The sequence below is a fragment of the Schistocerca serialis genome, chromosome 2, assembly GCF_023864345.2.
Source record: "Schistocerca serialis cubense isolate TAMUIC-IGC-003099 chromosome 2, iqSchSeri2.2, whole genome shotgun sequence".
Lineage (NCBI taxonomy): Eukaryota > Metazoa > Arthropoda > Insecta > Orthoptera > Acrididae > Schistocerca > Schistocerca serialis.
In genome coordinates, this window is record NC_064639.1 from 702,875,931 (window position 1) to 702,888,764 (window position 12,834).

At 41.5% G+C, this 12,834-nt stretch overlaps 1 protein-coding gene across 1 annotated transcript in view; it reads right to left on the reverse strand.

Annotated features, from left to right (window-relative positions):
* The window catches only part of LOC126456344 (uncharacterized), a 231,013-nt gene that overhangs the window by 113,777 nt on the left and 104,402 nt on the right, over positions 1 to 12,834 (reverse strand). Inside the window, exon 6 of the mRNA XM_050092096.1 lies at positions 9,267 to 9,370. Coding sequence (XP_049948053.1) covers positions 9,267 to 9,370 — 104 coding nt within the window. The remainder of the gene's footprint in view (positions 1 to 9,266; positions 9,371 to 12,834) is intronic.

Here is a 12,834-nt window from a genome sequence, read left to right on the forward strand (position 1 = left end):
AGTGCAGCTGTTCGCTGAAATACTGGGGACGTTGTACGTCAACACCTACAGATACAAACAACGTACCAAGGCCCTCAGAGACGCTCGACGTGACGCTTGGGTTTTCTGATTGACATTTATTTTCAAGTTGCTGTACCTCCAAATGGTGGCATTCTAAGCAGTGTAATTCTATGGTACATGCAGTCAATAAAGTTCATATCTGTTGTTCGTAACGATATCTTGAATGTATTTATCAGATTCGAATCCTGGAGTGTTTAAGACAGTGAATACGAGTCGTTTATGAGTCTTTAACGACGTGATTGACTGATAATATGTTTCAGCTTGCCAAAGGAGCTCACCTTTCCATTTTTCTGAGATATTTGAATTCAAGTTCGTGGTGAATGGGGTTCAAATTCGCGTGCTGCTTTCCTGAGTTAGGTTTTCCATGGTTTTCCTAGATCATTTGAAGTCGATTACGGGATTGTTTCTTTCGCGATATTCCTTAACTGAACTAGCATTCCGTCTCTAACGAACTTCACATCGACAATACATCTAGCCCTAGAATGAAAACATTTTCCTTTTCCTATTTTTTATATGAAATACACACTTTGTTTCATTAGCGATTTGTTAATTTCGTCATCCTGTACATTATTAAGTTACATTACACAAAAATAACATAATCTGCTTGCATTTATTAGCTTGTATCGATCCTAATGTTAAACCCTAACTCTCCTTTTTTCCTAACGGAACAATCACGAGGACTTCTGATTTATACATCTTGTAGGGCACTTTTTATTACATTGCAACACGAGATTGTTGATTACATTTTCTAAAAACTATGAATGACCAAATAACGCAAACAGAATACGTCCCTAGTCATTAATCGGCATTTCTAATGTTGATAAGAGAGGTGCATGTGTACAATGCAAATGTGAATTTCGCAGAACTTTCTTTGTCGTGCCTCACTGAAAGTTCAAACGTTTATGGAACCCTAGACAGAAACTAAACGCACAGCAGTAAGCATTAATAATGAAATGATGTTAATTTGAATATAACAGCCTAAAGGTAATAGCTATAGAATATATGGAGCGAAAGTTTGTACAGAAACTAGACAGCACTTAATGTCGAAGGAAATGAAAGCGAAGCAGTAGTTGAGAAATTATTGAGACAATGTTGTAACCTATCCCAGACGTTATTTAATGTACGAACTAAACAAGTGGTGAAGGAGACCAATAAAAAGTTTGAAAACAGAAGTAAAGTTCGTAGAGAAGAAATAAAAAGTAACTGATATTTGTCAATGACATTGTAGTTATGTGAGAGATGGCAGAAAAAGAGTTTGTAATTGAACAGCCAGAAACGTAAATCAAGGGTAATGGAATGTAGTCGTAATGAATCAGGCGAGGCTGAGACAGCTAGATTAGAAATTGAGACATTAAAAGAATTACATGAATTTTGAAGTTTGGGCAGCAAAATAATTGACGATGGCCGAAGTAGAGAGCATATAGAAACAGACTGATAATAGTAACAAAATCGTTTAAGAAAAAGAGAAAGCTTTTTAACATCGGATGTAAATTTATGTGTTAGGAAGTCTTTTATGACGGTATTTGCCTGGAATCTTGTTCAGAAGTAAACTTGAACGATGAGCATTCCAGACAAGAAGAGAATAACAGCTTTTGAAATGCGAGTTTACAGAAGAATTCAAAAAGACTATATGGGTAGATCAGATAATAATGAAGAGTTACTAAATGGAAGCGATGAGGAAACAAATTTAGATCAGAACTTGACAAAAAGGAGAGATCAATTATAGGTCATATTCAGGCATCAAGGAATCTTCAATTTGGTAATGGAGTGAAGTTTTGGTGGGTAAAGCTTGTAGAGGGGAATCAAGGCTTGACTTCAGTGAACAGGGTCAGATGGGCGTGTGTTGCCCTAGCTATACGAGGTGCGGCTAGAAAAAAACCGGACTGATGCTGGAAAAAACATTTATTTACAATTATTTACAATTTCATGTTATCTCCTTCAATGTACTCTCCTCCTCGGTCTCTACACCGCTCCATACGAATTTTCCACTGTTCATAGCAATGCTGCAGATCATTTTCGGTAAGTCCATACATTACTTCCGTCGCTTTTTCTTTTACTGCTTCAACAGTCTCAAATCTAGTTCCTTTCAAAGCTGACTTGACTTTAGGGAAAAGAAAAAAGTCACAGGAGGCCAAATCAGGTGAGTAGGGTGGATGATCTAAGATGGGAATGTTGTGTTTTGCCAAAAACGTCTTCACTGACAACGCACTGTGAGCTGGGGCATTGTCTTGGTGAAGTATCCATGACTTTTTTCTCCACAAATCGTTCCGTTTTCTCCGTACTCGCTCACGTAGGGTAGCCAGGACGCTAATGTAGTAATGCTGATTCACTGTTTGTCCCTCTGGTACCCAATCAATGTGCACAATCCCTTTGATGTAAAAAAAAAAACAATCATCATTGCCTTGAATTTCGATTTTGACATTCGTGCTTTTTTTTGTCGTGGAGAACCAGGAGTTTTCCAATGCATCGATTGGCGTTTAGTTTCGGGATCGTAAGTAAAAAACCACGATTCATCGCAAGTAATAACATTTTGTAAGAAGGTGGGATCACTTTCAGTGTTTTCCAGATGTCAGAACAAATCATTCTTCGGCGTTCCTTCTGTTCAATTGTGAGACACTTTGGAACCATTTTTGAACACACTTTGTTCATGTTGAAACTTTCATGAAGCATCTGCCTAACACTTTCCTTGTCAACTCCTGTTAACTCAGACACTGCTCTGATTGTTAAACGGCGATCTTGTCGAACAAGTTTACCGATTTTTTCAATGTTTGCATCAGTTTTTGCTGACAATGGTCTGCCAGTGCGAGTGTCATCACTGGTGTCTTCGCGGCCATCTTTAAATCGTTTAAACCACTCAAACACTTGTGTTCGCGATAAACAATCTTCGCCGTACACTTGTTGTAACATTACAAACGTTTCACTTGCAGATTTTCCTAGTTTGAAACAAAATTTGATGTTAACACGCTGTTCTTTCTATACACTCAACATTTTCCGACGCACAGACAAACCGTCAACTACTTATAACAGACGCCACGGGCAGACTGAGTGCAGGAGGCAGATGAAACTCGAGCAGTAGGCGGAGCGAGAGTCACGTGACAGGCCACGCGACTTTCAGCCTTATTGCATTCGTTTTATTGTTTCACCAGTACTAGTCCGGTTTTTTCTAGCCACACCTCGTACATAGGTGGAGAGGCTTCTATAAGACAGATAGCCTGGAGAGCAGCATCAGACGAGTCTTTGGACTGAATACATCAACAATAACCACAACAACAGCACCGCTGTATATCACTGGGTGTCTCCACACGCCAGTGTATATATAAAAGGTGTTTGCCTCTGTAACTTAAAAAATAACGAGCGAAAGGAATATTTATTTATGTAAACATTTTATTTATTTATTTGACCCGATCTGATTGGGGCCATCAAGCCCTCTCATTCATCGGATTGGGGTTTCACACATACAGTACCTTTTTTACCTCAAAAAAATTTAAGAAATGTTAATTTTAGTATGACAAATAGTATTAAAATGATGTGAGTGCCTGAAGAGGCAATGTGAGTAAATAGTACTGACTATGAAGTAATACAAATAATGTTAGCGGTACCTGTACCACTGCAGTTGCTGCCACTGTTAGCGATAATAGTAAATAATAATAATAATAATAACAATAATAATAGTCGTAATAATAATTAAAATAATAAAGACAAAAATAACAGGGTGACCGAACGGTTCTAGGCGCTTCAGTCTGGAACCGCGTGATCGCTACGATCGCTGGTTCGAATCCTGCCTCGGGCATGGATGTGTGAGATGTCGTTAGGTTAGTTAGGTTTAAGTAGTTCTAAGTTCTAGGGGGCTGATGACCTCAGATGCTAAGTCCCATAGTGCTCAGAGCCATTTGAACCAAAAATAACAATTGTGACAGTGACAGATCTAGAAAGATGGTTTAAATGGCTCTGAGCACTATGGGACTTAACATCTATGGTCATCAGTCCCCTAGAACTTAGAACTACTTAAACCTAACTAACCTAAGGACATCACACGACACCCAGTCATCACGAGGCAGAGAAGATCTAGAAAGAATTTATAGGTTTACAAGATAGATGCTTTCTGGTATAGCGAGTTCTGGGGAAAGGAAATTTAAGGAGACTGGACCACATAAGAATATTGAGAAAAAGAGGAAGATCGGATTGGAAAGAAGGATGTACAAGGGCAACGAGCGCGTACAGGGATGATCGTAATCTTTATCGTTGCTGTAGTAGATATGTCATTAAAAGTCTTCTCAAGTTGGGAATGTTATTCATTTCTCTAGTGGATAGGTAAACGTAAGAAACGTTACTCTTTCCGTAGAGTTATCCACATAGTTTATGCAGTTATTTTCCTAGGAGTTAAGAACATTATTTATTTCTATTATGTAGCTGATGTACGAAAATCAAATGTTTAAAAATAAATTTAAATCAAATTTCTATCAATTTTATTTAAGGTGCTAGAATCGTTAAGGATTTTAGGGATGGACGCAACATTCTGTACATAACTGGCTGTAATCATAAGGTTATTCTGGTGGCGAAATGTTCATTTAAGCGGGATGTTCAAACGAGTGGGCACAATTTATAGGGAGAGAAACATCTTATCTGAAAGACAGTGTTTATGTAGAATGACAAAACTGATTTCTAAGGGCCAAAGGTTCTATATTATATGACCATTACTCTATCATTTGCTACTTTTACAGGGTAACCACTACATATGGCCCCTGTGATTAATGCAGCGTTAATACCGATTGAATCTTCTTTCTTTTTTTTCCTTTCTCATTTCTCAGATGAAGTTTTCTGTTGGTGGAGAAGAGTGAAAAAGTGTGGCAGCTGGCTAGTGTATAGAGAGAGTATGACTGCACTCAAATGCAGGTAAACCAGGTCGCAGCGCGATTGCTTGTCGCGCAGCATTCAAAGCGCCCACTTGACAAATGGCGTCGGAGCGCCACTCTGAATGGGGCCGGATTAGGTTAGGCAAGGGCCCGCTATCGAAAGGATCGGCACGTCTGTGCTGTTCCACAACCCCGCTGTCAAGGGCAGAGCGGCAGACCCGTGGTGAATGCTACCTGCCGCGAGACCGGCGACAGCTAAGTGTGCCGCCGCGGCCTGCTCGCGCCACCAGTATTCATTTCCTTTACAGGACGGCGGGCGAATGGAATGGAACCAAAACATCGTTCTGCACGTTAAGTTGGATTGTATACACATCTGTACCTAGGAAATAGCAGCGCAACACTGACGGAAAACGCTTCTCTTTCATCAACTGTACTTTGTAATAGCTTTTCGGGCGCAGGGTGAAAGTTGTTTGTAGTTCTGTTTCTATACATCAGTTTCTCTCACTCCGTGTCTCTGACCTGTATGGTGGGAACAATCTGTGTCTGCCGGCCGCGGTGGTCTCGCGGTTAAGGCGCTCAGTCCGGAACCGCGCGACTGCTACGGTCGCAGGTTCGAATCCTGCCTCGGGCATGGATGTGTGTGATGTCCTTAGGTTAGTTAGGTTTAAGTAGTTCTAAGTTCTAGGGGACTGATGACCACAGAAGTTAAGTCCCATAGTGCTCAGAGCCATTTGAACCAATCTGTGTCTGAATTTTACTTAGCATTCAGTCTAAGGAATATTTGGGTCTAATGTCCCGACTAGGACGTGGTCATTGGGGACGGGAATGCAGTTTATACGTATTTACCAACGTGACTTGGTAAATTAGATATTAACTAGTTCAAATGGCTCTGAGCACTATGGGACTTAACATCGGAGGTCATCAGTCCCCTAGAACTTAGAACTACTTAAACCTAACTAGCCTAACGACATCTCACACATCCATGCCCGAGGCAGGATTCGAACCTGCGATCGTAGCGATCACGCGGTTCCAGACTGAAGCGCCTAGAACCGCTCGGCCACACCGGCCGGCAGATATTAAATGGATTGTTTCCCAACGCTTCCCACTGTAACCTTATTAGTTATTCAATAATTTCGCCATTGCCCTTTATTAGCTGCTGGGATTGCAGGAAACATGATTGAGTTCCATGTATCTTGATGTTGTGACAGTCTGATCAGTGACGGTGTAATGGATCACATATTACCTGCTGTTAGCTATTGGCGATGAATGTTTGTGTGCTAATGAAGCAAACATTCCACTTCCTGACCAGTTCCAAATCGAATATCATAACAAGATCACTACAGGAACATCTAAACGCTATCATCCTCTGCTGCAAAATCTGAAAGATAAAATTTAATAAGACTAAAAGTGCCTGTCTCATTCACACACACACACATACCTTAAAATAGGTGCAGCCTTTTTGCGATAAGATGTTGCGCACAACTCATTCACCTCTCATTCCCTACATTTACAAGCGTCGCAGCTTTCACGAGACGACAATCAGATTCGGGAATCGATTTTCGCAGTAGTGCTTACAGTCAGTAGTAAATTGAGTTTGCTAATCCGGCAAAATAAAGATTTTGCGAGCGCAAGTTGTCTGTATACCAGATGTTCCGTATTCACATGGACGGTGAAGTGAGACTATCAGTAGCTTAGCATGGTGTTTAAATAACGGATATTATGATTTCCTGCTGATGTTATTAAGAGCAGGACAAGGAGGACGGGATTGCTCAAGAAGAGATGTTTACAAAAATTATACACACCATTTAATTCATTTATACACAGAGACATATCACGCGCGTTGCAGATCACCGGTAGAACAGTTCTGTACTTCAACGTTTCGAAGATATGGAACGTTTTGAAACTTTGCAATTTACTGTGTACGATAGCCTCTACGACTAAACGAAAAGAATGATTTACCAGCTTAGAAATTAGTCAGCTACATAGAATAAGAATAAGGGGTCTTTACTAAGCAGTTCGGGTTTGCTAATTCACAAAACATTTCAGCATTTGTTTAATAAACATAAAATACCGTTCTACTTAATTAAATAAAGGAAAGTAGTAACATCATGGTCAGTGGAATACTTGGAATACTACTTTTCCTTCACCCCACACGTAATCATTACATCCATATTAACCAGCATTTTAAAAAACAAGTAGATACTGACACCCCTATCACGACACATATGCGGTAGATGGTTTGCACGGAGCGAAAATCGATTGTGGGAGCTCAAATCCGCCAGCCAAACTCGTACTTCCAGAATCGATATTGGTTTCATGATTAACTAAAAGCTATATAAGGAAATAGGTTTAGAGAAAACCTCATTTAGAAGCGTACGTAAGCATTAGCAACTGAGAACTTTCTTAGAAATGACCGTACCTGAGACATCATTGGAACAGGCAGTGCAGGTGTTTGTGGGTTTGCATGTATGTGTGACATGTTAATGTGTGGAATCAGTGACGTGTTTATCTAACTTTCTTAGGAATGTAGTCGTTTCTATATTAAGAGAATTTTTGTATTGTGCGTGTGTTAAAAATTTAAAACACTGGATGTAAAAACATTATACAATTTAAACTCTGTATATTCCTTGCCTTAACAATAATGTATATGAATTTGTACAGCCAACCAACTATGCCTACAACTTTCTTTTAAATGTAATATTTTTTATAATAAAGTTGGCATCTAGAGTTTGTTTCAGTTTTTCCTTTCACGATCCCTCTGATACGTATTATAAGGGCAGCGATTAAATTTCCTTATGAGACAGCCCAGTATCTGACGTAAACATTAAGTAATAAAACAGAGAGAGATGAAATACACAGTGGAACATCTATTGTAAAAGTTTCCCACCAGTGTTATCATTGAACTGTGATATGCTGAAAATGTTTCCTGTCAACATGTCGCACTGTTTAAATTATCTTTCTTTTTTAGATTTGTCACCATCCAATATCGTCAATTTTTAAATTTCCTATCTGGCATCTTAAATTTTTAAATTTATAACCCCTCATGTTGATGATGTTATGTGTTCAAGGTCACTGGTGACATCATCCATGCATGTATCATGGTCATTGATGATATCACGAATTCAAGACAATGACTGCACGTGACATTGCCAGTGTTCAAGGTCGGGCAAAATGGAATGCCTACAGCTGTACTACTTGGATCCCGCATTTAGTTCGACGCTATTCTAATATGGCTGCAGAACCCCTACAATGTTGTTCGAGTTTAGGGGGAATACCAAGTGGACTGAGGCGTGATTGGCAGCTTGGCTTGAGGAGAGAGGCAGCTGTGCAAGCCAGGGTGGCGCACTGCTTAGCTTCTCTGCCTTGTGAGCAGGAGACTCGGGTTCTAATCCCGTCCTTCATACAAATTTTCCTCCTTCGCTTCGGTCTGCATATACAGGGTGGTCCATTGATCGTTCTCAGAAATGATAAGTTCACAAAGGCACATGTATCACATTGGAACAACCGAAATAAAATGTTCAAACGTACCTACGTTCTGTATTTTAATTGAAAAAACCTACCTGTTACCAACTGTTCGTCCAAAATTGTGAGCCATATGTTTGTGACTATTACAGCGCCATCTATCACAAAGCGAAAAAAGTGGTCCAGTTAAAACATTCATATTTCTTTACGTATAAAACGAATATGTAATAAAAAAAGGGGGGTTCCTATTTTAAAAAACCCAGTTGATATCCCTTTGACCTATGGCAGAGCCATCTAGCGGGCCAACCATAGCGCCATCTGGTTTCCCCCTTCAAGCTAGACGAGTTTCGTTCTGTGTAGTTTTTTCGTTTCATGCTTATTTCGTGAGATATTTGGACCGGTCACTGTCAATGGACCAGTCTGCGTACATCAAAGATGTATTAGACTTGAAAAGGTTTCTGGAACCCTGCAGTTTCATTTCATTACTTGGTTTGTGAGTAGCATTCCTCAGTGATTTTACTTAGTCAACGGGTGGGTATTGCAATGATTGTTATTCAGTTGAATGTACTATATTGAGCCCTATATGATATGAATAAATTGACTCCAGCATGGAAATGACCCAGTTATGGACGCTTGTTTGTTTCTCTTAGGAATCACCTCCTGCAAGCTTGTTCGGTGATTAAAATCACCACGAGTTTGCAAGCAACTAAGGCAGATCTCTCTCTTTGTGGATGTGTGGTGTGTACCGATGGAGTGACACGAACACTTAGAAATTACGGAAATATTGAGAGATGGGAAGTCTTTTTCGACGTGAAATGGCGTTAGTATATGTTTAGAAGATAACCCATAACGCAGAGAATGAAAGTGTGCGCTGCAAGCTGCCGGACTCACCATGTGGGCTCGTATTCCTGGGTGGTGAAGTCGTCGAACACTTGCTCGGACACCAGGTAGTCCCGCTTCTCACGTCCGTGAGAGTCCAGGGCAGTACGGAGAGCCTGCACAATGAAAGCAGATTGTAAAAGTCTGTAGTAGCCTTGACGCTTCACGTGTTCTACGACATTTAACCTAGAAAGATTTTCTGAGGCTAATGGAAACTCATTAGTACCTTCTACTTCACAATAACTGCCTTCATTTCTTTCCTTTGTACGATTATTTTAGAGTTTTTATACATTGCACGTTTTTCCTTGCCTTGAAACTTCCAGGAACATATAACAGCCATATTAACGCAATACACAAATTTGATTAGAGGTTTATAGCATCCATTTACGTCGGCTACAGACATAAATTTCTGAGCGCCAGTAGACTGTTACCCTAGAAATAATGCAGATGCAGCAACAGGGTGTCATGTTTAAATGTGACGGTTGGTGGACAAATTATTGAACTACGGGGAAAAGTTAAGTCTGCTACTAGCAATCTCTGTGAGATTGCGTAAAGTCGTCCAACTTAGGAAAAGGGGTGACACTACATATTTGCCTTGGCCGATGATTCAGGTTATGTGGTTCTTACACCACTGATGGCTCTTCTTACTTTTTACTTGGTGTATGGAATGTCTGACAGTGCAGCTCCACCAGGAATTCCAGAATGAGATTTTCACTCTGCAGCGGAGTGTGCGCTGATATGAAACTTCCTGGCAGATTAAAACTGTGTGCCCGACCGAGACTCGAACTCGGGACCTTTGCCTTTCGCGGGCAAGTGCTGTGGGTACTGGACGTGAGTCGTGCTTCGGTAGCTCAGTTGGTAGAGCACTTGCCCGCGAAAGGCAAAGGTCCCGAGTTCGAGTCTCGGTCGGGCACACAGTTTTAATCTGCCAGGAAGTTTCATATCAGCGCACACTCCGCTGCAGAGTGAAAACCTCATTCTGGAAACATCCCCCAGGCTGTGGCTAAGCCATGTCTCCGCAATATCCTTTCTTTCAGGAGTGCTAGTTCTGCAAGGTTCGCAGGAGAGCTTCTGTAAAGTTTGGAAGGTAGGAGACGAGGTACTGGCAGAAGTAAAGCTGTGGGTACCGGACGTGAGTCGTGCTTCGGTAGCTCAGTTGGTAGAGCACTTGCCCGCGAAAGGCAAAGGTCCCGAGTTCGAGTCTCGGTCGGGCACACAGTTTTAATCTGCCAGGAAGTTCCACCAGGAATGTTTCGTTTGAGCAGTTTAAACGATTTTCTTACTAGAGATAAGAGTCCTTTTTAGTGTCTTCCTGTCTCTGCACGTATAGCTACAATGTGGTAGCTTAGATTAGTGGCTAGTACTCTAACAATAGAGGCAGGCATGCACCGTACATCACTCAAAATTGAGTATTCAGTGTATGTTCACAAGGAGATTATGTCGCATCCGTGATGACTCGAAACAATTTCAGATATCTATTGATACAATTGGAAAACAAACACAGTGTCAATGTTTTACAGGCAAAAAAGACAAGAAGACTTCTAAATAACGTGTTTATTTCAGGGGAAGTCACGTTATTTTATACATTCTCTTCTGCTTGGGAAAAATCCGTCTAAGAAGCATCTCTACACAATATCACCTGTCAATAATGAGTAGTCAACGCTGTGAGTGAAAGGTAGTAAGTTCTAACACACTGCGCCATCAAGGTATTTAGAAGACTAAGAATTTTTAGCATATTGCAGCCCCGTCAGCAACTGTGATAGACTAATATTTTGTAGAATCAGCCTCAGTTGCGCAAATTTTCTGCTCTTTACCAGGTTTCGGCTAAATTAATCTAGCCTTATTCAGAAGCATAAAATTACTATAACTTGCCAGAGTAAAGCACAGTCAACATTAAAATTAAAACCTATAGTACCGTGGTACCATGTCGAATTAAAACTACCGTACTTGACTGAAGTCCAGCTCGGCATCTCTTCACCACGCGGTCGGTTGGCAGCAGCAGCTACGTTCAACTGAACTTCAACCAGAACAATACCCACCCGTTGACTAAGCGATGTCGTGCTGTTAACAAAGCCACTTGCGTCACGCGTCTGCTGCCATGGTCCATTAACTCCAAATTTCGCAGCACTGTCCCAATGGAAATGGTCGTAGTAGTTGCCGCTGCCAACCGACCGCGGGGTGAAGAGATGCCGAGCTGGACTTCAGTCAAGTACGGTAGTTTTAATTCGACATAGTACCACGGTACTGTAGGTTTTAATTTTAATGTTGACTGTGCCTTACTCTGGCATGTTATAGTAATTTCATGCTTCTGAATAAGGCTAGATTAATTTAGCTGAAACCTGGACGTCGGTTCAATCCCGCGTCTGGCCATCCTTATTTAGGTTTTCCATGATTTCCCTAAATCGCTCCAGGCAAATGCCGGGATGGTTCCTCTGAAAGGGCACGCCCGACTTCGTTCCCCGTCCTTCCCTGATCCGACGAGACCGATGACCTCGCAGTTTGGTCTCTTCCCACAAACAACCCAACCCAACCAACCGAAACCTGGTAAAGACCAGAAAATTTGCGCAACTTGAGGCTGATTCTTCAAAATATTAGTACTTAGAAGTGAGAACACTCGATGATCATTACTAAAGCTTTCCAGATACCGTGTACCACCTTATCCAGTGGACAACTGTGATGATAGGAAGCAGCTTAGATGTCTTTGTAAGCTGTTCCCCTCTTATTGCTGTGTGTCATAGTTATCGTTCCGTGGTAGAACAATGCACCATGATGGATGGGATGTGACGTATAGAACACTGCACTGGGGGTGAGTTTTCTCGTTGCAGCTTCCTCCGCATAATCGATGCCCGCTTGGAGATGTAGTTAGGTAGCTACATAGAGTGAATTTTGCTAATAGTCTAACATTAGAGAGGGGCATTGGTTTCATCCGTGACGCGTAACTTAAAGTCTCTCGTCTCAGAAGAAGATGGGTTCTAGAGAGGACCAGTTTACACTTCTCTTTTCCCAATCTGAAAACTGGGATAGGTTAAACACACGCAAATCGCCGCGGTGGCGTCCTATTGAAAGACTTGCACCCGGCCATCTAGCCACACGCAGTTAGTACACTACTGGCCATTAAAATTGCTCCACCACGAATATGACGTGTAACAGACGCGAAACTTAACCGACAGGAAGAAGATGCTGTGATATGCAAATGATTAGCTTTTCAGAGCATTCACACAAGGTTGGCGCCGGTGGCGACACCTACAACGTGCTGGCATGAGGAAAGTTTCCAACCGAGTTCTCATACACAAGCAGCAGTTGGCCGGCGTTGCCTGGTGAAACGTTGTTGTGATGCCTCATGTAACGAGGAGAAATGCGTACCATCACGTTTCCGACTTTGATAAAGGTCGGATTGTAGCCTATCGCGACTGCGGTTTATCGTATCGCGACATTGCTGCTCGCGTTGGTCGGGATCCAATGACTGTTAGCAGAATATGGAATCGGTGGGTTCAGGAGGGTAATACGGAACGCCGTGCTGGATCCCAATGGCATCGTATCACTAGCAGTCGAGATGACAGCCATCTGCATGGCTGTAACG